The sequence below is a fragment of the Chiloscyllium plagiosum genome, chromosome 2 (genome assembly GCF_004010195.1).
Source record: "Chiloscyllium plagiosum isolate BGI_BamShark_2017 chromosome 2, ASM401019v2, whole genome shotgun sequence".
NCBI classification, from domain to species: Eukaryota; Metazoa; Chordata; class Chondrichthyes; order Orectolobiformes; family Hemiscylliidae; genus Chiloscyllium; species Chiloscyllium plagiosum.
The window spans coordinates 680,181-703,578 of NC_057711.1; the positions used below are offsets into that span (position 1 = coordinate 680,181).

The following is a 23,398-nucleotide window of genomic DNA, read 5'->3' on the forward strand; positions in this document are numbered from 1 at the left end:
AGTTACGTTACCTCAGGTAGGATAAGATCACCTGTGAAGATAATGTAAATACTCCAACCCTGGGGAATCGTTACTCAGGCGATCTCCTGACTCAGCTGCACTGTCTTAGGGAATCACTGTTACATACCTAGTTTCAGGGAATGATTAATGAAAGCATTTCTGAATGGAAAAGATTCAATGATAGTTTAATTTGATAATAGCAGGGGAATAGTAGCAAACGACTCTCTAATTGGGGTGTGGGTGATTCGCATTCTTTCATGAATATCGTCCCCACCCACTTCCAGAATGTTCATTCAGTGCAGTCTAACTCTTTAATATTATATCAATGTCCAGAGACAGATTCCCATTCAATCTTTAACATTACAAAGTCATTCCTGTAAGAACAAGTTGGGGTTGTTGAGTACCATATGATGAGATCCACAGTTCCTTGAAAGTAGCAATGCAAGTGGATAAGGTGGTTAAGAAGACATATGGTATGCTTACTGTCATTGGTTGCAGCACAGAATATGAAAATTAACAAGTTGTGTGGCAGTTGTACGGAACTTTAGTGAGGCCACATTTGGCATATTTCATGTAGTTCTGGTCGCCCTATGACCAGAAGGATGTGGAGGCTTTGGAAGGGGTACAGAAAAGGATTGCTAGGATACTGCTGGTTTGGAGAGTGTTGGCTAAGAGGACAGATTGGAAAAACTTGGTTTATTTTCACTTGAACACCAGAGGCTGAGGGGGTGACCTGAGACAGCCTTACAAAATTGAGGCATAGCTAGAACAGAGAGTCTGAATTTTTTTCCCAGGATAGGAGTGTCAATTGCTAGGGTACATGAGGTCAAAGGGGGAAAGTTTGGGGCAGATGTGAGAGGCCAGTTTATTACACAGGAGAGGGTGGTATGTGCCTGTAATGCACTGCCAGAGGATGGGTAGAGACAAGTACATAGAAACATTTAAGAGGCAACTTGACAAATGCTTGAATAGGCAGGGAAGAGAGGGATACAGACTGCATAGAGGCAAAAGATTTTTAGTTTAGAAAGGTGTCACGTGTTGATGCTCAAGCCCACACTGAAAGGTGAGCTGAAAAGCCTGTTAATGTGCTATACTGTTCTTTGAGATTGGAATATCGGAAGAGGCGTAGGCCATCGGCCCCTTGAGCCTCCTCTGTCATTCAGGCTTGATTCAAAAATCCTCACGTGCGCATTCCTACTCTTTTTCTCCATATCCCTTGAATCCCCTAACTGATCAAGAAACGATCCATTTCAGTCTGAAATATACTTGTACCCTACCTCCACAGCACTCTATTGCAAGGATTTCCAGCATTTTGTACAGTTTTACCATAATATCCTTTTTGCATTCTATACCCATGCCAATGCGACAGCATTCCATATGTCGTCTTTACAACCTTATTTCCTTCTACTTTTAGGGACACTTGCACACTTCATGTACCCCTTATCGTTTGACCTCCCTGAATGCATTACTTCATTTTTATCAAAGTGAGCTTCATCTCTGACTTAGCTGCTCATTCCATCAATCCATCCGTATTATTTTGGAGCTTAAAACTATTTCTTTACTATCCACTACATGACTAATTTTTGTGTTGTCTGCACGTTTCCTAACTGTACCCTGCACATTCAAATCCAAATTATTAATTGCATAAAACCACACTGAACCCTGCAGAATACCACTTGAAACAACTTTCCATTCACAAGGGCAGCTATCAGTCATTACCCTTTGTTTCCTGTTAGTAAGCTAACTTTGGATCCATTTCAATGCATTGACCTACATCCCATGGATATTTACTTTTTGACTAATCTGCCATGTGGAATGTTGTCAAATGCCTTACTAAAAGACAACATTCACTGCACTGCCCTCATTGATCCTCCTTGTCACTTCCTCAAAGAGCTCAATCAAATCAAATCTGTAAGCCATGACCTTCCCTTGATGAAGCCAGTGCTGACTGTCGCTGAGTAGTCCATGCTTTTGGGTTTATCCAATTTCTGACTATTTATATTAACAATTTGCCCACCACAAAGTAGAACTAACAGGCCAATAATTGGCATTTCATTTGGACTACTTTTGAACCAAATTTGCATTCTTCTGTGCCTCACCTCACCTATCTCTAGTGAAGATTGGAAAAAAATCCTCAGAGCATTTTCTCCTGACTCTCTTCAACGTCCTAGGGAACAATCAATCCAGCCATGACGACTTGTCCAATTTCAAGGATTCTTACTCCTATCACACATACTTTCTTGTTATAGTTATTTTGTCTACTATTTTACAATGCTTCTCCTGGATTACTATATCCACATCATCCCTTTCCATTGTGACAAAAAATTAATTTAAATTTCTTCCCATTTCTTCTGCATCCTCACACAAGTTCTCCTCTTCATCTCTGATCAATCCCATATTTTCCTTAACTATACTTTTGCTTTTTCTATGTTCGTGAAACGTGTTTGGGTTTTCCTTTATCTTACCTGTAAATAATTTTTCATATTCTGGATTAGTGATGCTGGAAGAGCACAGCAGTTCAGGCAGCATCCAAGGAGCTTCGAAATCGACGTTTCGGGCAAAAGCCCTTCATCAGGAATAATTTTTCATACCCTTTTTTTGATTACCTTATTTCTTTTTTACTTGATCCCTGTACTTTATATACTCTAAGCTATCTGCAGTGTTGGGTTTTTTGAGAGTATTGTAAGCTTTCTTCTTCTTCTGTTTAATCTTCCTGTGTTTTCTTGGACAACTATTGGGCTCTAGAGTTGGCAGTACCATTCTTATTTTTGGAGATGATATGTCTGCTTTGTGCCCCAAGTATCTCACTTTTTAGTGCCTCTCACTGGTTTATCCTTTAGCAGTCCTGCCCAGTCCAGCTGAGCCAAATGACTTCTCAGATTTGGAAAATTTATCTTCTCTCTCTCTCCACTCTCAGTTTAAAACTTTTCCTCCTGATTTATCTCTGACCTTTTCCATAATGATACTACATCTAACCGAACTGTCGTCAACATCCCCGATATGGTCTCCCACTGTCACTTCATTTTGTCACTTTTTTTTAATTTCCTGAATACAGTGCATGAATTTTTCACCCTCAATGCCCCTTATATTGTTTGAAAACTAGTTAATATTGGGTGATTCAGCTTCCTACTATTAGTGCCCTCTTATTTTGCAGGAAGAAACTTGTCTTTAAATCTCCCTCTGCTATTTGAGAATCTGTCATATATGTTTAGTAGTTTGACTGTCACTTTTTATTCCTCAACTCAACTGATAAAGCATCATTTGTTCACCCATTTAATATCATTGTTCTCATAACTGTAATTGATATTTTAACCAATGCTGTGACATCCCCTCTTTTTAGTTTGTCACCCACATAATCCTGCCTGAAAACTCTGTATCCAGGGATATTGAGATGCGTATTTGCCCCTCCTTTAACCAGGTTTCCATTACAGCAATAACATCATGTTGCTGTGTATCTGTCTGTGCCCCCTTAGTTCACCTGCCTTTCAACATCTCAACCCTGTTAATTTCCTTTGGATGCTTTTTACTCCTTATTTCTTTGTCTTTCCGAGTCACTGGCTACATAACTAATGTTCTACCTTCCTTTTCCTGATCTGAATCTGTCCCATCTAAGCCTATACTTTAGTCCCAATTCCCCTGCCATGCGAGCTTAAAACCTCACCAATTGCAATAGCTCTATATGGCTCCATATAAATGCAGCCTCATGGTACTTAACTCAGTGCTGTTTGAATTCTTCACATCAGCTGGGAGGATAGGCTTCCTAACACCAACCTCTCTAAAGCAGCCAACAGTACCATGATCTAGGCAATGATCATCCAAAACACAACTCCCCCTGTGCCAGCCATGTGCTTAAGATGCTTGAGTTTCAACTGTCAAATCAAATATCTTCACTGAGCTCCAGGAAGCCACCTGAATGAGAGGAGGGCAGCACGGTGGCTCAATGGTTAGCACTGCTGCCTCACAGTGCCAGGGACCCGGCTCAATTCCCGCCTCGGGCAACTGTCTGTGTGGGTTTCCTCCGGGTGCTCCGATTTCCTCCCACAGTCCAAAGATGTGCAGGTTAGGTGAATTGGCCATGCTAAATTGCCCAGTGTTGGGTGCATTAGTCAGGGGTGAATGTAGGGGAATGGGTCTGGGTGGACTCCTCTTTGGAGGGTCGGTGTGGACTTGTTGGGCCAAAGGGATTGTTTCCACACTGTAGGGAATCTAAAAAATCTAATCCTAAAAGTATTTAAAACACTCTCTGAAGGCTTCCCTTAAGAAATGCAATATAGATGTCAATGCCTGGCAGACCCTAGTTCAGAAGAATATGACTTGGAGGGGTACAATTCTTCAAAAGGAAGTATGGAAAATTGAACCAGAGAAAGGAATGGCAACAATATCAAGGCAAACACCACTTTTACCTCCCAGAAACACTTGCCAAATACGTGGTCAGAGATGCGACTCCAGGATTGTTCTTGTCAGCCACACAAGGGCCTGCAGAACTGATCGGGGACACAGAATTTCCAAGGTGGACATTCGTACTTGGTCGCGAGTAATTGCTGACAACAACCCTTTCCTGTTAATATCTTGAAGACTTCAATCAGATCATCCCTTAACCTATGAAATTCTAGAGAAAACAGGCCTAATTTGTATAATCTCTCCTCATAACTTAATCTCTGAAGCCTAGGTATCTTTCTTGAAAACTTGCACTGTATTCCCTCCAAAGCTGATACATCCTTCCTAAGGTGTGGAGTCTAAATCAGCTCACTACTCCCAAATTGGGTACCAGAGTTTTATACAGCTGCAGCATAACTTCTATGACCTTATATTCCAGTCCTCTAGATCTAAAGGCCAGCATTTCATTAGCTGCCTTGATTATTTTCTGTACCTGTTTATGGCATTTTAAAGATCGATGTACCAGAACCTCCAAGTTTCTTTGGGCATTCTCTGTTAACTTCATATTAACTAGAAGTTACCCTATTCTATGTTTTGTTTTGGTCCAAAATGGACAGCCTCTTACTTATGTTGAACTCCAGCTGCTGCAATTTTGCCCATTTACCTAGTCAGTCAGTGACCCTTTGTAATTTTATGCTATCATCTCCATTTTCCATAATGCCATCTAACTTTGTCATCAACAGATTTGAATATATGCCTTTCTATGCCATTATTTAAGTTGTTAATAAATAAGGTGAATAATTGAGGCTCTAGCACAGATCCTTTTGGGGCACCACTCGTCACATCCTGAAATTTGAGTAACTACCCATTATCCCTACTTTGTCACTTGCCACTCAATCAATTTCCAAAACATAACAGTGATTTGTCCTCTAATCCATTGGCAACTACTTCAGTTCGTAGTCTCTTAAGTGGGACTTTATCAAATGACTTCTGGAAGTCCTTATCAACAACACCCACAGACATTCCCCTGTCCATGACCTTAGTTACCTCTTTCAAAAAACATTCAGGCATGACTTACCTGTCATAAATCCCTGCTGAGTCTCCCTGATTAACTGAAATTTTTGAGGTGTTCAGTTACTCTATCCTTGACTATAGATGGCAGCAATTTCCCCATCAAAGATGTTGGGCTAACTAATCTGTGATTCTCTGGCTTTTCTCTTCCGCCCTTAAGTGGAATAATGTGCAATTTTCTGGCCCAACAGTGGATGACTCCTATATCTCGGGAACTCTGAAAGATTATAATTAGGGCAGCTACAATGTGCTAACTTAATTTCATTAACACCTTCAGATAGAAGCTGCCAGGATCTGGGGTTTTGACACTCTTTAATTCCATTACTTTCCTTGTTATTGATGTTTTACTTATTATTGAGAGGTTGAATGGATTAGTGAGAAGGGACTGTTAGTTTTGACGTTGTTTGTGACCTCTGGTGCATTGGTACCAACTGATCTGACTAACTTAGTTGGGGTAGAGACTTCGCTGGGAACTGGAGAATACTAAATTAAAATAGCTGGGGGGAAAGCAGATATGGAGAATATATTGAGCTGGGGTAGAAGCTAGATGAAATTGGTCATAAAAGAGAAAACTGAAGCTCTCAGGTACTGAGAGAATAGTGTTAAGGAAGTCCTGTCCTAGACTTTTATGAACCAACTTGCATCACAAGCTTGCTGTATCAAGAGCCACAGTTACAAGCTGAATAAGAATCAGTTAAAGAGTGGTATGTGGCCAAGACACTTTTATGGAAATTGGTTTAGGATATTGCAAGTATAATTGACAGTTGCTTTTTGTCAATATGATTGCCATTCTTTCCTTAGGTGAAGATGATGAGTTACCTCAAGAGTTGTTATTAGGCAAACAACAGCTCAATGAATTAAGCAGTGAATCTGCCAAGATCAAAGCTATGGGCATCATGGACCGGGTATGTACCATATTCTAAATGCCTTGGAAGGAAAGGTTGGAGACAACTGTGATGGAAGAGATGCGCTGATGATCAATCCCCCAGTTGCAACATGTGTAAATATGTTGATTCAGTTTTCAAAATGGCCAATTGTGTCTCTCTTGTCCTATTGTCTGGGATTAGATTTTCTTTGATAAATTTAAAATAACCTGTTAATTAAAAACACAACTTATTTTTAAAGCAAGTGGCCAACATTGGTTAACATCTAAGCTAACATATGGAATTAAAGCTATTCCCCTTAATCTCAAACACGCATAACATGAAAACAATATACTCCCCTGGTTCACCAAGGGTCGATCAGGGTTAACCGATGGCTTTTCATAACTGCTGGGTTTCCTGCCGACTAAACTGAATCACTGACTGCAGAAGACTGATGGGAGGTGTCCAGTGCTGATTTAACATAACCTGGATTCATGTTGTTGAAAAATGTCACATTCTTTTCAGTTTTTACAAAGCAGTCGAACTAAGTAACATTCAACTCCTTTCACTACACGCAATGGCAGGCAATGGCCATCTCCAGTAAGAGACAATTGAACACTGCCCCTTGACATTTGGTGACTTTATCATTACTGAATCCCCACTGTCAACATCCTATGGGTTACCATTGACCAGAAACTCAGCTGGACTCACCATATAAATACATGGGTTACAAAACTCGGTCAGAGGCTATGCATACTGCAGCAATTAATTTGCAATATAACTTCCCAAAGCTACACGGCGCAAGACTGGAATGTGATGGAATACCCTCCACTTGCCTGGATGGGTGCAGCTCGAACAACTCTCGGTAATCTTGCCACCATCCAGCTTAAAACAGCCTGCTTGATTGGCACCATGTCATAAATATCCACTCTTCCCACCACCATACTTAGTAAAAGCAGTGTGTACTACCTATAAGATGCACTGTAGAAATTTACCAAAGATCCTTAGACCTCACTTTCCAAACCCATGACTACTTTCGTCTGGAAGCATGAGAGCACCACCACTTGCAAGTTCCCCTCTAAACCACTCACCAGCCTGACTCTGATATTATCCATCTAGCTAACAGCAGATGGACTGCAGTGGTTCAAGCAAACAGCTAGGCATGGGCAATAATATCTGACCCAGCAAACTACGCCTACATCCCAGGAGTGAATTTTTTAAAAAAATATAGCATTTAGAAACTCTTGTCACATTCCCAGGAATTTGTTATTGAGAATTTTAGGAGAGAGGTTTACAGCTTTTATGGTGTTTAATTTACTTGCCACTGTAAAGCACAATTCTGTTTAGTCAGGGTTGCTAGGCAACCATTAGGAAAGAGGCTCCCATGTTTTCAGAACCATGTTTTCTCGTAATTCAAGCAATAAGCCTCATTATTGGTTAGCTGTTTTCTCCAGCAGGTGGCTCAGATCAAACTGTTGACCTCAATCCTTGATAATACCCCTTTTAATGCAGAATACTTTAAAACCATTCTGTATTCCTCAATTTTCACATGTCTTGAAGTATAAATATGTATTCCCAACGAATTTCACTTCTGTAAATCAGATAGTGGGTTGACAGTCCAGCTGAAGGATATACTTGTTGAGATATACGTATCCAAGTATGCATGTGGATAGAGGCTGCCAAATCTGTGGTAGTGTTTATATTCTAAAGATGTCTCCTTCATTTGGACCACTGTTCAGCACTACAGAAGTGCTACACAGTAGTAAAAGCATGTGTCAGGAATGTTTCCAATTCTTGTTCAATGAAGAAAAGTTCTAGTTATACTTAATGCACACATTGATTCTTCGTGGAATGTTGTTGCTAGGTGAAGGATATTTGAAACCAATTCTATGGAAACTCTGAATTGGCCATAACTGATGCGCACCGAGTGGCCCAACTTTGAATCTGGCATTAGCTTGGTGGCTCATGCCCGAGCACTCGTCTGGTCCAACAGTGGGGGTTTTCAGTATACCTGGAACTTTTATGCTATCATTTCTTATGTGATGTAGTGGGTGTGGGCAAGGGATGTAAATTACATCACTAGATGCCAGTTTTTTTAAACACCACTGTCCTCAGAAATTGCTGTATGAAGGCAAATGTGGTTCACAGGTGACCATTTGTATGCCAGATAATAATCTGATCATTTACTTTCTCTGTTCATTATTTGTAGCTGCTATTGGAGTCATATTTCTACCAAAATGTTGCTCTTAGGCATTTCACACTTTCTTCCTTATTGACAGCTTCCAACGGACAAGATGGTGAAAGTGTTAAGTATCTTGGAAAAGAACATACAGGATGGGGCCAAGCTTTCCACTTTGTTCAACCATGTGAGTTTTAAAGCACGTGTATGCATCTTATTAAATTCTTTTATAAGATAATGGTTACGATGTGGAGATCGAACCCCTCTGCTAATTAAAACTAACATCCCAGAAAAGCTCACTTTGCCTCATAATCTGCAAAAAGTGTGAGAGTGATTTCCACTATTTAAAGAAAAAGTAACAATTTATTTTTCTAATGCATAAGAGTGAACACTAAACAAAAACTCTGAACAAACCCGATCCCCCTTTATCTTAATTAATCAGTATCTGACCCCCAAGTCTATGAAAATACTGCTACAATAACACAATTATTAATGATGTTGAGGAAGTGCCAATGTTGGACTGGGGTGGACAAGGTTAAAAATCTCTCAACACCAGGTTATAGTCCAACAGGCTTATTCGAAAATACTAGCTTTCGGAGCACTGCTCCTTCGTCAGGTAGCTAGTGGGTCAGGATCTTGACACACACAATTATAGCACAAGATCATAATGTCATGCAGGTTATATTGATATACTGATCAAACCTAGATTGCTGTTAAGTCTTTCATCTTTTAGAATGGATTGCAGGTTTTGATTCATTAATATATAAATCCCAGAACTACTTTCAAGTCACATTCATGTCTTATGGACTTATAACTTAGGATTTTATTTAAAAAGGTAACATCTCCAGTCAGACTCTGCATTAAAGGTTTAAAGTTAGACTCTGTCTCTATCCCAATCTTGAGTCAGACTTTAATAAACATTTAATTAACATAACCTCTCAAAGCCCATACAGTCTCTTCTGCTGTATTCCTTCTGGTCTTCTGAATCTGCTGTTAGCTTCCGACCTCCTGATTTGCTGTCTTCTCCCTGGGTTTTCTTCTATGGTTTTTTTTACTGCGAGTGTCTTCCTACAAAATTCCCTGATACACACACTCGATTCTGATCTCCAACATCTGCAATCCTCAGTTTCTCTAAAGAGACCTTGGAGTGCAGGTTCATAGTTCCTTGAAAGTGGAGTCTCAGGTAATAGGATAGTGAAGAAGGCATTTGGTTTGCTTTTCTTTATTGGTCAGAGCATTGAGTATAGGAGTTGGGAGGTCATGTTGCAGCTATACAGGACATTGATTAGGCCACTTTTGGAATATTGTGTGAAATTCTGGTCTCCCTCCTATTGGGATGATGTTGTGAAGCTTGAAAGGGTTCAGAAAAGATTTACAAGGACGTTGCCAGGATTGGAAGATTTGAGCTTTTGGAGAGAGTGAATAAGCTGGGGCTGTTTGCCCTGGAAAGTCTACTTCAAAGACTGCAATTTCCCCTCCCATCTGGTGGTTGATGTATTCCAGTGCATCTCATCCACTTTCTGCACCTCTGCCCTCGAACCCCACTCCTCCAACCGCAACTCCTCCATCCTCTGCCATTTCTGCCACCTACAAACAGGCCCCACCACCAGTGATATATTTCCTTCCGCACCTCTACCTGCATTCCAGAAAGACCATTCCCTCCGTGACTCTTTTGTCAGGTCTACTTTCCCCCCCCCCCGCCCCATCACTACCGACCCACCTTCACCTCCTGGCACTTTCCCCTCCCGTGGCAAGAATTGTAAAACCTGTGCCCACACCTCCCCCCTCCCCTTCGTCCAAGGCCCCAAAAGAGTCTTCCACATCAGTCAGAGATTTATCTACACTTCCACACACATCATTTACTGTATTCGTTGCTCCTGAGGTGGTCTCCTCTACGTTTTGGGGAGACAGGATGCCTACTTGTGGAATGCTTCAGAGAACATCTCCAGGGCACATGCATTAAGCAACCCCACTGCCTCGTGGCCAAATACTTTAACTCCCACCCCCCATTGACATGCAGTCCTGGGCTGCCTCCATTGCCAAACCCTTACCTCCTGCCGCCTGAAGGCAGAATGCCTCATCTTCCATCTTGGGACCCTCCAACCATGTGGGATTGGTGTGGATTTTACCAGTTTCTTCATTCCCACCACCCCCACCCACCTTATCCCAGATCCAACCTTCCACCTCAGCTCCACCCTCTTGAAGTGTCCATCTTTTTTCCCACCTTATTCGCTCCACCCTCCTCTCTGACCGGTCACCATTACCACCATCTTCATCTACCTATCACACTCTCTTAGCAGCTGTGCCTTTTCAGCACCACGCACTCGACTCTGATCTCCATCCTGCAGTCCTCACTTTCTCTCACAATGGAACAGACAATGCTGGATTTAATGTTGTGCAATGAGGTAGACTTGATAAGGAAGCTAAAAGTGAAGAAACCCTTGGAGGTCAGTGAACATCCCATGGTTGAAGTTACTGTGCTATTTAAGAGGGAAAAGATAGAAAAATGGTATTACAGCTGAATAAATGCAACTGCAAAGGCATGATGGAGCTGGGTAGAATTGACTGGGAGAGGAGCCTTGCAGGAAAGACAGTGGAACAGCAATGGCAGGAGTTTTTGGGAGTAACTTCAGAGAGACAGCAGAGGTCCATCCCAAGGAAAAAGAAGCACAGTACAGGGAGGAGGAGGCGGCAACCATGGCTGACTAGGGAAGTGAGGGATCGCATAAGAACAAAAGAGAAAGCATATAATGTGGCGAAGGGCAGTGGGAAAGCAGAGGATTGGGAAGCTTGCAAACACCAGAGGGCAACAAAAAAATTTAAATATGAGGGAAAGCTAACCAGTAATGTAAAGGAAGGCTGTAAGAGTCCCTTTAGATACATAAAGGGCAAAAGAGGCAAAAAGTGGACTTTGGGCCACTGGAAAATGATGCTGGAGAGATCACAGTGGGGAACAAGAAAATGGCTGAGGAACTGAATAATTACTTTGCGTCAGTCTTGATGGTGGAAGATATGAGTGATATCCCAAAAATTTGAGTGAGAGTCAGCAGAGCTGAGTAATAATGGGGCCAACACCAAGGAGAAGGTGCTAGAAAAACTGAATAGCCTGAAGGTGCATAAGTTGAAACATACAGAATACTGAATGGCCTGGACATAATGGATGTTGGCAGGATGTTTCCATTGGTAGGAGAGACTATTACCCAAGCACACAGCCTTAGAGTGAAAGGAATGCTTTTTAGAACCGAGATGAGGAGAAACCTCCTCGGCCAGAGTATGGTGAATCTATGGAATTAGTGGCACAGAAGAGCTGGGGAGGCCAGATCACTGAATATATTTAAGACCGAGATAGATAGGTTCTTGATTGTCATGAGGATCAAGAGTTATGGGGAGGAAGTGGGAGAATGGGGTTGAAAAACCTATTAGCCGTGATTGAATAGCGGAGCAGACTTGATGGTCTAATGCTTGATGGACTTGATGCTCCTATGTCTTATATGGTCTTTTAGATATGACTCTGCCAAGGGGAGATTTCACTTACTAACTTTTTTGCCCTAATCAAAGTATACATGGATGCTCGTGTTCCTAAAATAAAAGCAGAAGGTGCTGGAGAAACTTAACAGGTTAGCCAGCATCTGTGGAGAAGAAACAGTTAATGTTGCGTTGCCAATTCTCTCCCATTTTACTGAGTGACTCTGCTCCTCTAGTAAGATTTTTTTAAAAGTTTCACCACCAAACTGTTACTTATTCTGAAATTCAAAAAACTCTGACTTCCAAAAACCAGCTGGTCCCGAGCACTTCGGATAAAGGATTGTGCACCTATATGTTCAAAGTTGAGATGTGTTTGCACAGGAGAAATGCAGTTTTATCATCACATCTAACACTTGAACGGCTAAGTATGATGATCTAGTCTTTTCAGTTTTGTCAGTCAACGTCAAAGTTTTTTCAGGGTGAAAAGTGATAGGACAGTTAAACATAGGGGAGATGCCGAAGGTCTGGAGGGTTGGTCATGTTGTCTCCCAGTACAAGAATGGTAGTAGGGATATTCCAGGTAACTACAGACCATGAGCCTGACATCGGTGGTGGGAAAGTTGCTGGAGAAGGTACTGAGGGATAAAATCTATTTATATTTGGAAAAGAATGGGCTTATCAGTGATAGGCAATATAGTTTTGTGCGGGGGAGATCGTGCCATACCAACTTAAGAGAGATCTTTGAGGATGTGACCCAAGTTGATAGTTGAAGGAAGGGCTATAGAGTTCTTTCATCTTTTAGAATGGTTTGCAGGTTTCGGTTCATTAAAAGTAATTCTGGGATTTACATATTAAGTCACATTTTCAAGATAACTTAAGATTTTAATTTAAAATATCTCAGCTCAGACAATGTATTGAAGCTCTGTGGTTAGTCTGTCTGTATCCCAATTTTGAGACAGACTGGTTCTATTTCCAAAGTAGGCATTTATAAAATGTTACATGGATTGATGAAGTAATATATTTGGGTGGTTGCATTACCCGAAACACTAACTTAGTGTCTCCCACCCATCCTCCTCCTCCTCCTCCTAACCCAAAGCAAAAGGTTCTGTGTGCCGGGTTAGTAAGGTAATTTTTTATACAGTCTCTTTGGGAAATTAGAACAGTGGGAATGGTGGTTATGGCAGTTGAATGTTCCTCCTGTAGAATGTGGGAGGTAAGGGTCACCATTTGTGTCCTTGCTGACTTCATCTGTGGGAATTGCGCCCAACTCCAGCTCCTCGAAAATGTGTTAGAGAACTGGAGCTGGATGAACTTTGGATCATCTGGGAGACAGAGAGGGTTATTGAAAGGAGTTGCAAGGAGATAGTAACTACCTCAGGTACAAGAAAGAGGCAGATGGGTTACAGTCAGGGGATGGAAAGGGAACTGTCAGGCAGTGCAGGGAGCCCCTCTGGCCGATCTCCTCAATAACAAGCATACTGTTTTGGATATTTTTGGTGTGGGGCAAAGGGGTGGGGTCAATTACCAGGGGTAAGCGCCCATGGCGTACAGGTCTCTGGCACAGAATCTGTCCCTGTTGCTGAGAAGGGAAGGGGGAGAGGAGCAGAGCATTATTCATTGGGGACTCCATAGTTAGGGGGGATAGATAGGAGATTCCATGGGAACGAGAGTGTGTCTCAGTTGGTGCGTTGCCTCCCAGATGCCAGGGTCCGTGATGTCTCTGATCGTGTTTTTGGGATCCTTGAGAGAGAGGGGGAGCAGACCCAAGTCATGGTCCACATAGGCACCAATGACATAGGTAGGAAAAGGGATGGGGATTTAAGGCAGAAATTCAGGGAGTGAGTGTGGAAGCTTAGAGCTAGAACAAACAGTTTTAATCTTTGGTTTGTTGCCTGTGCCATGCGCTAGCAAGGCGAGGAATGGGGAGAGAGAGGAGTTGAACACGTGGCTACAGGGATGGTGCAGGAGGGAGGGTTTTGGATACCTGGATAATTGGGGCTCATTCAGGGATAGGTGGGACCTCTATAAACAGGACAGTCTTCACCTGAATCAGAGAGGTACCAATATCTTTTGGGGGCGACGGGGGAAGAGATTTGCTCAACTAAGAGATTTAAACTTAATCAGCAGGGGGATGGGAACCTAAATTGTAGTTCCAGTGTCCAGGAGATTGAGAGTAGTGAGGTCAGAAATGAGGTTTCAAGGTTGCAAGAGTTCACCAGCAAGCAGGAAGGTGGTTTGAAGTGTGTCTACTTCAATGCCAGGAGCATCCGGAATAAGGTGGGTGAACTTGCAGCATGGGTTGGTACTTGGCACTTTGATGCTGTGGCCATTTCGAAGACATGGATAGAGCAGGGACAGGAATGGTTGTTGCAGGTTCCGGGATTTAGATGTTTTGGTAAGAACAGAGAAGGTGGTAAAAGAGGGGGTAGTATGGCATTGTTCGTCAAGGACAGTATTATGGTGGCAGAAAGGACATTTGAGGACTCATTAGATTTAGATTAGATTAGATTACATTGCAGTGTGGAAACAGGCCCTTCAGCCCAACAAGTCCACACCGACCCGCCGAAGCACAACCCATCCATACCCCTACATTTACCCCTTACCTAACACTACGGGCAATTTAGTATGGCCAATTCATCTTTGGACTGTGGGAGGAAACCGGAGCACCCGGAGGATTCATAGGATGGGGAAGGAAACTGCAGGGGATGGGCACAATTGAAATGTGGAGCTCATTCAAGGAACAACTTGTGTGTGTCCTTGAGAAGTATGTACCTGTCAGGCAAGGAGGAAGTGTTCGAGTGAGGGATCTGTGGTTTACTAAAGGAGTATCTTATCAAGAGGAAGAAGGAGGTTTATGTTAGGATGAGGTGTGGCTCAGTTAGGGCACGTGAGAGTTACAAGTTAGCTAAGAAAGACTGAAAGATAGAGCTAAGAGGAGCCAGGAGGGGACATGAGAGGTAATTGGTGGATAGCATCAAAGAAAACCCTAGAGCTTTCTATACATATATCAGGAGTAAAAGAAAAGACGAGAGAAAGATTTGGGCCAATTAAAAATAGTATTGGGAAGCTGGGCGCGAGTCCAAGGAGATAGGGGAAGTGCTAAATGAATATTTTTCGTCAGTATTCTGACTGGAAAAAGACAATGTTGTCGAGAATACTGAGAAGCAGGCTACTAGACTAGTAGCCACACACGCAGACAACAAGCAACATGAATTCGACTGGGACAACACTACTATCATAGGGCAAGCCAGACAGAGAACAGCCAGGGAATTCCTAGAGGCATGGCATTCATCCACAAACTCCATCAACAAACACATCGACCTGGACCCAATATACCAACCACTACAGCGGACAGCTGAAACTGACAACCGGAAGCGGCAGTGACACATCACTATAAATACCGGAGGAAACATCAAAGAAGCGCTTCGCAGGAGGCTCCCAAGCACTGATGATGTCGCCTAGCCAGGGGACGAAACGTTTGCAACAAAATTTTCCAGCTCCGCGAACAGAACCACAGCATATTGAGGGTGATTTAGCAGTTTAGATCAGAAATTGGCCAGCTGAAAGAAGACAGGGTGGTGGTTGATGGCAAATGTTCATCCTGGAGTTTAGTTACTAGTGGTGTACTGTAAGGATCTGTTTTGGGGCCACTGCTGCTTGTCATTTTTATAAATGACCTGGATGAGGGTATAGAAGGATGGGTTAGTAAATTTGCAGATGACAATAAGGTCGGTGGAGTTGTGGATAGTATCGCAAGATATTGCAGGTTTCAGAGGGACATTAGCTGCAGAGCTGGCTGAGAGGTGACAAATGGAGTTTAAGGCAGTGGTTCACTTTGGAAGGAGCAACAGGAATGCAGAGTACTGGGTTAATAGTAAAATTATTGGTAGTGTTGATGAGTAGAGAGATCTGTGTCCATGTACGTAGATCCCTGAAAGTTGCCACGGTTGATAGGGTTGTTAAGAAGGCGTACAGTGTGTTCGCTTTTTTTGATAGAGGGATTGAGTTTCAGAGCCACTAGGTCATGCTGCAGCTGTACAGAACTCTGCTGTGGCTGTACCTGGAGTATTGTGTACAGTTCTGGTCACCACATTATAGGAAAGATGTGGAAGCTCTGGAAAGGGTGCAGAGGAGATTTACTAGGATTTTGCCTGGTATGGAGGGAAGGTCTTATGAGGAAAGGCTGAGGGACTTGAGGCTGTTTTTGTTAGAGAAGAAGATTGAGAGGTAACTTAATTGAGACGTATAAGGTAATTAGATTGGGTGGACAGTGAGAGCCTTTTTCCTCCGATGGTGATAGCTAGCACGAGGGGAACATAGCTTTAAATTGACTCGTGACAGATATAGGACAGGTGTCAGAGGTAGTTTCTTTACTCGGTGATTAGTAGGGGTGTGGAGTGGCATGCCCGCAACAGTAGTAGAGTCGCCAATTTTGGGCATTTAAATGGTCATTGGATAAACGTATGGTTAAAAATGGAATAGTGTAGGATGAATTGATTCCACTTGGCGGCACGGTGGTTCAGTAGTTAGCACTGCTGCCTCTCAGCACCAGAATCCCAGGTTTGAGTCCAGCCTTGGGTGACTGTGTGGGGTTTGCACATTCTCCCCGTTTCTGCGTGGGTTTCCTCCCACAGTCCAAAGATGTGCCGGTCAGGTGAATTGGCCATGCTAAATTGCCCATGGTGTTAGGTGCGTTAGTCAGAGGGAAATGGGTCTGGGTGGGTTACTCTTCGGAGGGTCGGTGTGGACTGGTTGGGCCGAAGGGCCTGTTTCCACACTGTAGGGAATCTAATAAAAATAAAACCTCGAGGGCCGAAGGACTTGTACTGTTATGTTTTATGACTGCCTGTAGGTTGTTTGCTTTTTGGGCAAAAATAGAATGTATCTGCAAATGCAAGTTCACCCCATACATACGTACGTGTGTCTGTGTGCGTGCATGTGAAAGTGTGTGTGTGAGTGAGAGTGCACATGGTGTGTTTGCTTGTGTGCATGCTTGGTAGATCATTTGCATGAATGTGATGGAGTGTAAGCCTGAGAGAGGGTGTTTGTGTGCCAGAGTGTGTGAGGGCTCTGTGTGAATGTGTGAGTATGTTAGTGTGTGTACTCACACCCACCACATACCCTCTGTTAGGCTTAAGCTCCATCACTCATGCATGCAAACACATGCGTGTGCTCTCTCTTTTGCTCCCTCTCTCTCTTCCCCACCCCTTTTGCCCTATCTCTCCCCGTCCCCCTCTCCCTCCACTTGCATGTGCGTGCTCACACAGACACACACACATCTATGTCTATGGGATGAATTTGCTTTTGCAGGATTGTATTTGTAGATGCGTTCTATTTTCGCTCAGAATGCACACAAACTGTAGACAGTCAATCTATGTGAGATTTTATAAATTCCTACTTTGCAAATAGAACAAGTCTGACTCAAGGTTGGTATACAGACCAACTCTAACCTCACACCTTCAATACATTGTCTGAACTGCAATGTCACTTTTTTCATACAACCCTAAGTTATCTTGAGAATGTGACTTATAAGAAGTTCTGGGATTTACATATTAATGAACGGAAACCTGCAACCCATTCCAAAAGATGAAAGACTTAACAGCAACCTTGGTTTGTGCAATATGTCGTTTTAACTGCATGACGGTGATCTCTTGCTGTAAATTCTGTCATGATCCTGCTCCACTAGTTAGCTGATGAAGGAGCAGTGCTGTGAAACAAGTACTTCCAAATTATCTATAACCTGGTGTTCTGAAATTTCTCACCAAGGTACTATACGGCTGCAGGAGGAAATCTTTACTCCTGTTCCCCTTGATGAATTTTAGGGGAAGGGCTCCCTCTACTGTATATGTATAATTCTGCAGGCACTAGTTTCTTTGCCTTCATTGTGCCATTAAAGAAGCTGCTGCTTTATAATTTATTGAGGTTGCTTATTGAAGGCTTAGTACAAGTGTACAAAACTGATATTACAAATGTTGTAAATCTGAAATAAAGCTTGAAAAGCTTGGAATTATTCAGATACCATGGAGCAAGGACAATAGCTAATACCATAGCTCTGTTGAAAGGTCATGGACCTTAAATGTTTGTTCTGTTTGACTTTGTACAGACGTTGGCTTAATTGAGTTTTTAAGCCTTTACTGTTTCTATTTCAAATTTTAAGATAAGAGATTATAAAAAGAGAAGGAATACACCTTTTGGAACCTAAGACCATAAGATGGAAGAACAGAATTAAACCTTAGGTCTATTGTGTCTGTTCTACCATTTTATCATGGTTGATATGTTTCTCAGCTCCATATTCCTGCCTTCCCTTGATCCCTTTACTAATCAAGAATCTGTCGGTCTGTCTTAAATCCACTCAATGGCTTGGCCTCCACGGCTCTGCCAGTGAATTCTACAGATACCCATCAAGCCTGCTCTGCCATTCAAGAAAATCACAGCTGTTCAGATAGTGGCATTAATATTGCTGTTACCTGTCTCTCTTTGCTTACCCCCAACGTTGTCAATTAAAAATCTGTATTACTTGGCATTTAATGTAGATTCAACGACCCAGCCTCCACTGCATTTGTTGGAAATGCAAAGACTAATAGTCCCTGAAGAGAAGAAATGTCTTTTTGTTTGATTTGGGAAATTCTTTATTTTTTAAACTGTGCTTCCTAGTTTTTAAATTTCCCCACAGAGGAAACAACCTTTCAGCAATTTATCCTGTCAAACTGTCCTCTATGAAAATTGTACAAAATGCTACTTCTGTCATGCCACAAATTCCCTACAGTTGCAGCAGGATTACAATATTCTATTCCCCTTGCTTTCCTAATGACTATCTCTCAACAAACCTTGTCTCCTAAATGGATATTATTTTTCCCCTGCAGTATTTTCTCCAATAATTTCCCTACCACTGGTGTCAGACTCATTGGTCTACAGTTCCCTGCTCAATCTATACCACCCTTCTTGTAAAGTAGATCCACATTAGCTATCTGCCAGTCTTCTGGCACTCTGTCTTTGACAGTAACTCACTGAAGGCTAACCTGCAGGTTCTGCAAACCCTTAGGAAGGCTAATGGAACGTTAGCCATTTTCACAAAACAATTTGAGTTCAGGAGTAGTGCAATGCTGTTTTAATTGTATAGGAACTTGGTTGGACTGCACACTGAATACAGTGTGCAGTTTTTATCTCCTTACCTCAGGAAATATGATGCTGCCAGAGAAGGAGTGCATCACAGCCTGACATAGAATAAAAGTTGAATGTTAAGACCCTGGAAAGTACTGGTGATAGAAGGATCTTGGTGTGCATATTCATAGATTGCTGAAGGTAGCAGGGCAGGTAGTTCAAATGTTTAAGGTGGCATATAGGCTGTTCACAATATATTCATGATTCAGATGAAGGAATTAAATGTAATATCTCTAAGCTTAAGCTGGGTGGAAGAGTGAGCTATTAAGAGGATGCATACAAGTTTCAGTGAGATTCGGACTGGCTGAGTGAGTGGGCGGGTGCTTGGCAGATGCAGTATAATGTGGAAAATGTGAGGGTTTCCACTTTGGGGCCAAAAACAGGAATGCAGATTCTAATCTGAACGGTCATAACTTGAGAGGGGAATGTGCAATGAGACCTGGGTGTCTTTGTACACCAGTCACTAAAGATAAGTATGCATATGCGGCACGGTGGCACAGTGGTTAGCACTGCTGCCTCACAGTGCCAGAGACCCGGGTTCAATTCCCGCCTCAGGTGACTGACTGTGTGGAGTTTGCACGTTCTCCCCGTGTCTGCGTGGGTTTCCTCCAGGTGCTCCGGTTTCCTCCCACAGTCCAAAGATGTGCAGGGTCAGGTGAATTGGCCATGCTAAATGGCCCGTAGTGTTAGGTAAGGGGTAAATGTAGGGGTATGGGTAGGTTTCGCTTCGGCGGGGCGGTGTGGGCCGAAGGGCCTGTTTCCACACTGTAATCTAATCTAATCTAATGCAGTAAGCAATAAAGAAGACAAATGATATGTTGGCCTTCATACTGAGAGGATTTGAGTAGATATGTGTTGCTGTAATTATAGAGGTTTCCGGTAAGACCATAACTGGGATATTTGGTCTCTTTTATCTGTGGAAGGATGCACTTGCTAGAGAGGGAATGCAGTGAAGGTTTACCAGACTGATCATAACTCGGTTAGCTCATCTCAAAATTCATTAGATATCTATCCTTCTGGTATGGTCATGCTGACTACCCTGTTCCAACCTTGCCTCTCTAAATGAAGATTACTTTCCTCCTTCAGAATTTTCTCCAATAGACTCTCTATCAGTGATATGACTCACTGGTCTATAAATTGCTAGGTTATCTCTACCACCCTTCTTGAAAAGTGGAACTAAAGATATAGGAGCAGAATTGACCAAGGAGCAGAATTAGGCCATTTGGTCCGTCAAGTCTGCTCTAACATTCGTTCTGGTTGATATGTTTCTCAACCACATTCTCCTGCCTTCTCCCTGTAACCTTTTGATGCTCTAACTAATCAAGAACCTATCCGTCTCTACCTTAAATACACTCAATGAAATCTGTGGAGGCCATGAGTTCCACAAATTTATCACCCTCTGACTGAAGAAATTCCTCCTCTTGTCTTTTCTGAACTGTTGTGACTTCATCCTGGCACTGTGCCCTTGAGTCATAGTCCCTCCTCCTTATCTATATCTATTGTATCCAGGTCTTTCAGTATTCTGTAAGTTTCAGTGAGATTCCCCCTCATCCTACTGAACTCCCCTGTATAGAATCAGAATCCTCAACATTCCTCATAATTTCAGCCTTTGATCATTCTTGTAAACCTCCGCTGGTCTCCTGCAATTCCAGCACATCCATCCTTAGATAAGGACTCAAACTTGTTCTCCATATTCCAAATAAGGTCTGATCAGAGACTTATTACAGCCTCTGCAGTGCATCTCTGCTCTTGTATTCTAGCCTTCTCAAAATGAATGCTAACATTGCATTTGCCTTCCTAACTGCCAACTGAACCTGAATGTTAACCTTAAGAGATCCCGAAGTAGAATTCCGAATCCTTCTGATTTAGACTTCCAAAGCTTTTCTCCATTTAGAAATTAGTCTGTGCATCCATTCTTCCTACCGTAGTGCACAATCTCTCATTTTCGCACATTGCATTCTATCTGCCACTTCTTTTGCCTTCTGTGTCCAAGTTCTTCTGCAGCCTCTCTGCTTACTCAGTACTATCTATCCCTGCACCTACCTTTGTGTCTTCTTCAAGCTTATTAACAATGTTCATGGTTCCTCCATCCAGATCATTAATGTATAAAGTGAATAGTTATAGTCCTAACACTGACCCCTGTGGAGCTTCATTAATCACTGGCTGCCATCTTGAAAAGGGCTCCTTTCTCCTGCTGTCTGTCTTTTGTCAGTCAGCCAATCCTTTATCCAAGCCAGTACCTTGCCCCTAACCCCAGGGACTGTCCTTTTATTTAGCAGCCTTCTGTGTGGCAACTTGTCAAAAGGTCTTCTGGAATGCAAATAGATTAGATCCACTTGCTCTCCTTTGTTTAACCTGATTGTTAACTCCTCAAAGGAATTCAGATTTATCAGGCATGACATCCTCTTGATGAAGCTATGCAGACTTGGCCTATTTCATCATGCACTTCCATGTACTCCATAATCTCATCCTTAACGATGAATACTAAAATCTTACCATAATAACTGTCCTCTAGTCTTCTGGCACCTTGTCTTTAGCTAAAGAGGAGTTAAAAATTTAGGTCAGGACTCCTGAGATTTCTTCCCTTTGCTTCCACAGCACCTTGGGATGCAACTCATCCAGACTTGAGGATTTGTTGACTTATGAACTTTCAGTACAACCTCACTTCCTATGTCATCTGCTCAAGAATCTGTCTATGTTCCTGAATTCTGAGCCTGCATTCTTGTCATAAGTAAAGACCAGTTAATTTCTCATTTAATACTCTACTAGTGGCACCTGGCTCGATGCAAACAGTTCTCCCTTAGTCCCTAATGGGCTCTCCTCGATCCCTGGTTATTCTCTTCCCCTTGATGTACTTGAAGTATATTTTGGGATTGTTCCTAATCTTGCCCACCAGTGTTTTTTTTTCATATCCCTCTTTGCTCTCCTAATTGCTTTCTTATGTTCTGCTCTGCATTTTCTGTACTTCTCCATCAAGGAGTGCATTTGGCTGATTGTGTCTGCACTGGTTCTGTTACTACTGCTAAACTCCTGTCTGTTACTCATATCCCGGCACACTACGTTCATCCACATAATCATTCAATGCCCTCTTGAATGCCTTAACTGAACTTGCCTCCTCCACATTTCCAGGCAGTGCATTTAGCACACTAATTACTCGCCTTGTGAGAAAGGTTTTTCTTGTCACCCTTTTTTTGCAAATGGCTTTAAAACCTATGTCCCCTTGTTCATGATCCTTTTGAGCAGGAACAATTTCTCCCTATTTACTCTATCCAGCCCACTCATGATTTTGAAGACATTTCAAATTTCAGTCAACCACCTTCTCTCCAATGCGAATACTCCCAACTTCTTATACTCATAACAAAAGTTTCTCATTCCTGGAATCAATCTTGAAAATCACTGCTGCATTCTTTCCAATACATTCATTTCTTTCCTAAATGTGGCATCTACAACTGTACACAATGCTCCAGCTAAAGTCTGACGAGTGTCTTCTACAAATTCAACATTACCTTCTTGCTCTTGTACTCTATACCCCTATTAATAAAACCAAGAATGCAATGCTTTACTAATTAACCTTCTCCACTGGTCCTACCACAATCAATGATCTGTGCAAATAAATGCTCTGGTATCTCTGCTCCTGCAGCCCTTTTAGGATCCTATCCTTTATTTTATATTGTCTTTCGATGTTCTTTGTTTCATCCTACATTTCTCTGCCTTGTATGTCATTCACCACTTATTAGCCCATTCTGTCAACTTGTTAATATCCTTTCGGAGTTTCACATGGTTCTTCTGACAGTTACTAATTTCTAAGTTCAGTGTCATCTTCATGCTGACTAAGACTGCATTTATTGTCCACTCTTAAACTGTCAAGAGGGCAGCTAGGAGTGAACCACTTCAAAGTATAGAAGAGACCATTTAGCCCATTGAGTCTGTACCGACAAAGTTATGCCAAATCTACACAAGTGCCACTTACCAGCATTTAGCCCATTGCCTTGAATGTAATGACATTTTGATGTGTACATCCAAGTACCCTTTTAAAGGTTGTGAGGTCACCTGCCTGAACTACCCTCCCAGGCAGTCCATTCCAAATTCCCACTACCTGGGTGAGAAAAGGTAGTGGGAATCTCCATCAAATCTCCATCTAAACTGCCTACCTTAAAATTAATCCCTCTTGTAATTGACATTCAAATAAAGAGGAACAGCTGCTTTCTATCAATCCTCGTAACCTTGTGCACCTTTGTCAAACTCCATGCACCCCCAACTTCAGCTTCTTTGCTGTGGGTCT

The 23,398-nt window shown here is 42.3% G+C and overlaps 1 protein-coding gene across 4 annotated transcripts in view; it reads left to right on the forward strand.

Annotated features, from left to right (window-relative positions):
- Positions 1–23,398, forward strand: part of LOC122556264 (nipped-B-like protein) — a 536,293-nt gene that overhangs the window by 250,319 nt on the left and 262,576 nt on the right. For all 4 annotated transcript variants that reach the window (XM_043702895.1, XM_043702901.1, XM_043702914.1 and 1 more), the window contains 2 exons: positions 6,250–6,353; positions 8,591–8,677. In XM_043702895.1, coding sequence (XP_043558830.1) covers positions 6,250–6,353; positions 8,591–8,677 — 191 coding nt within the window. The remainder of the gene's footprint in view (positions 1–6,249; positions 6,354–8,590; positions 8,678–23,398) is intronic.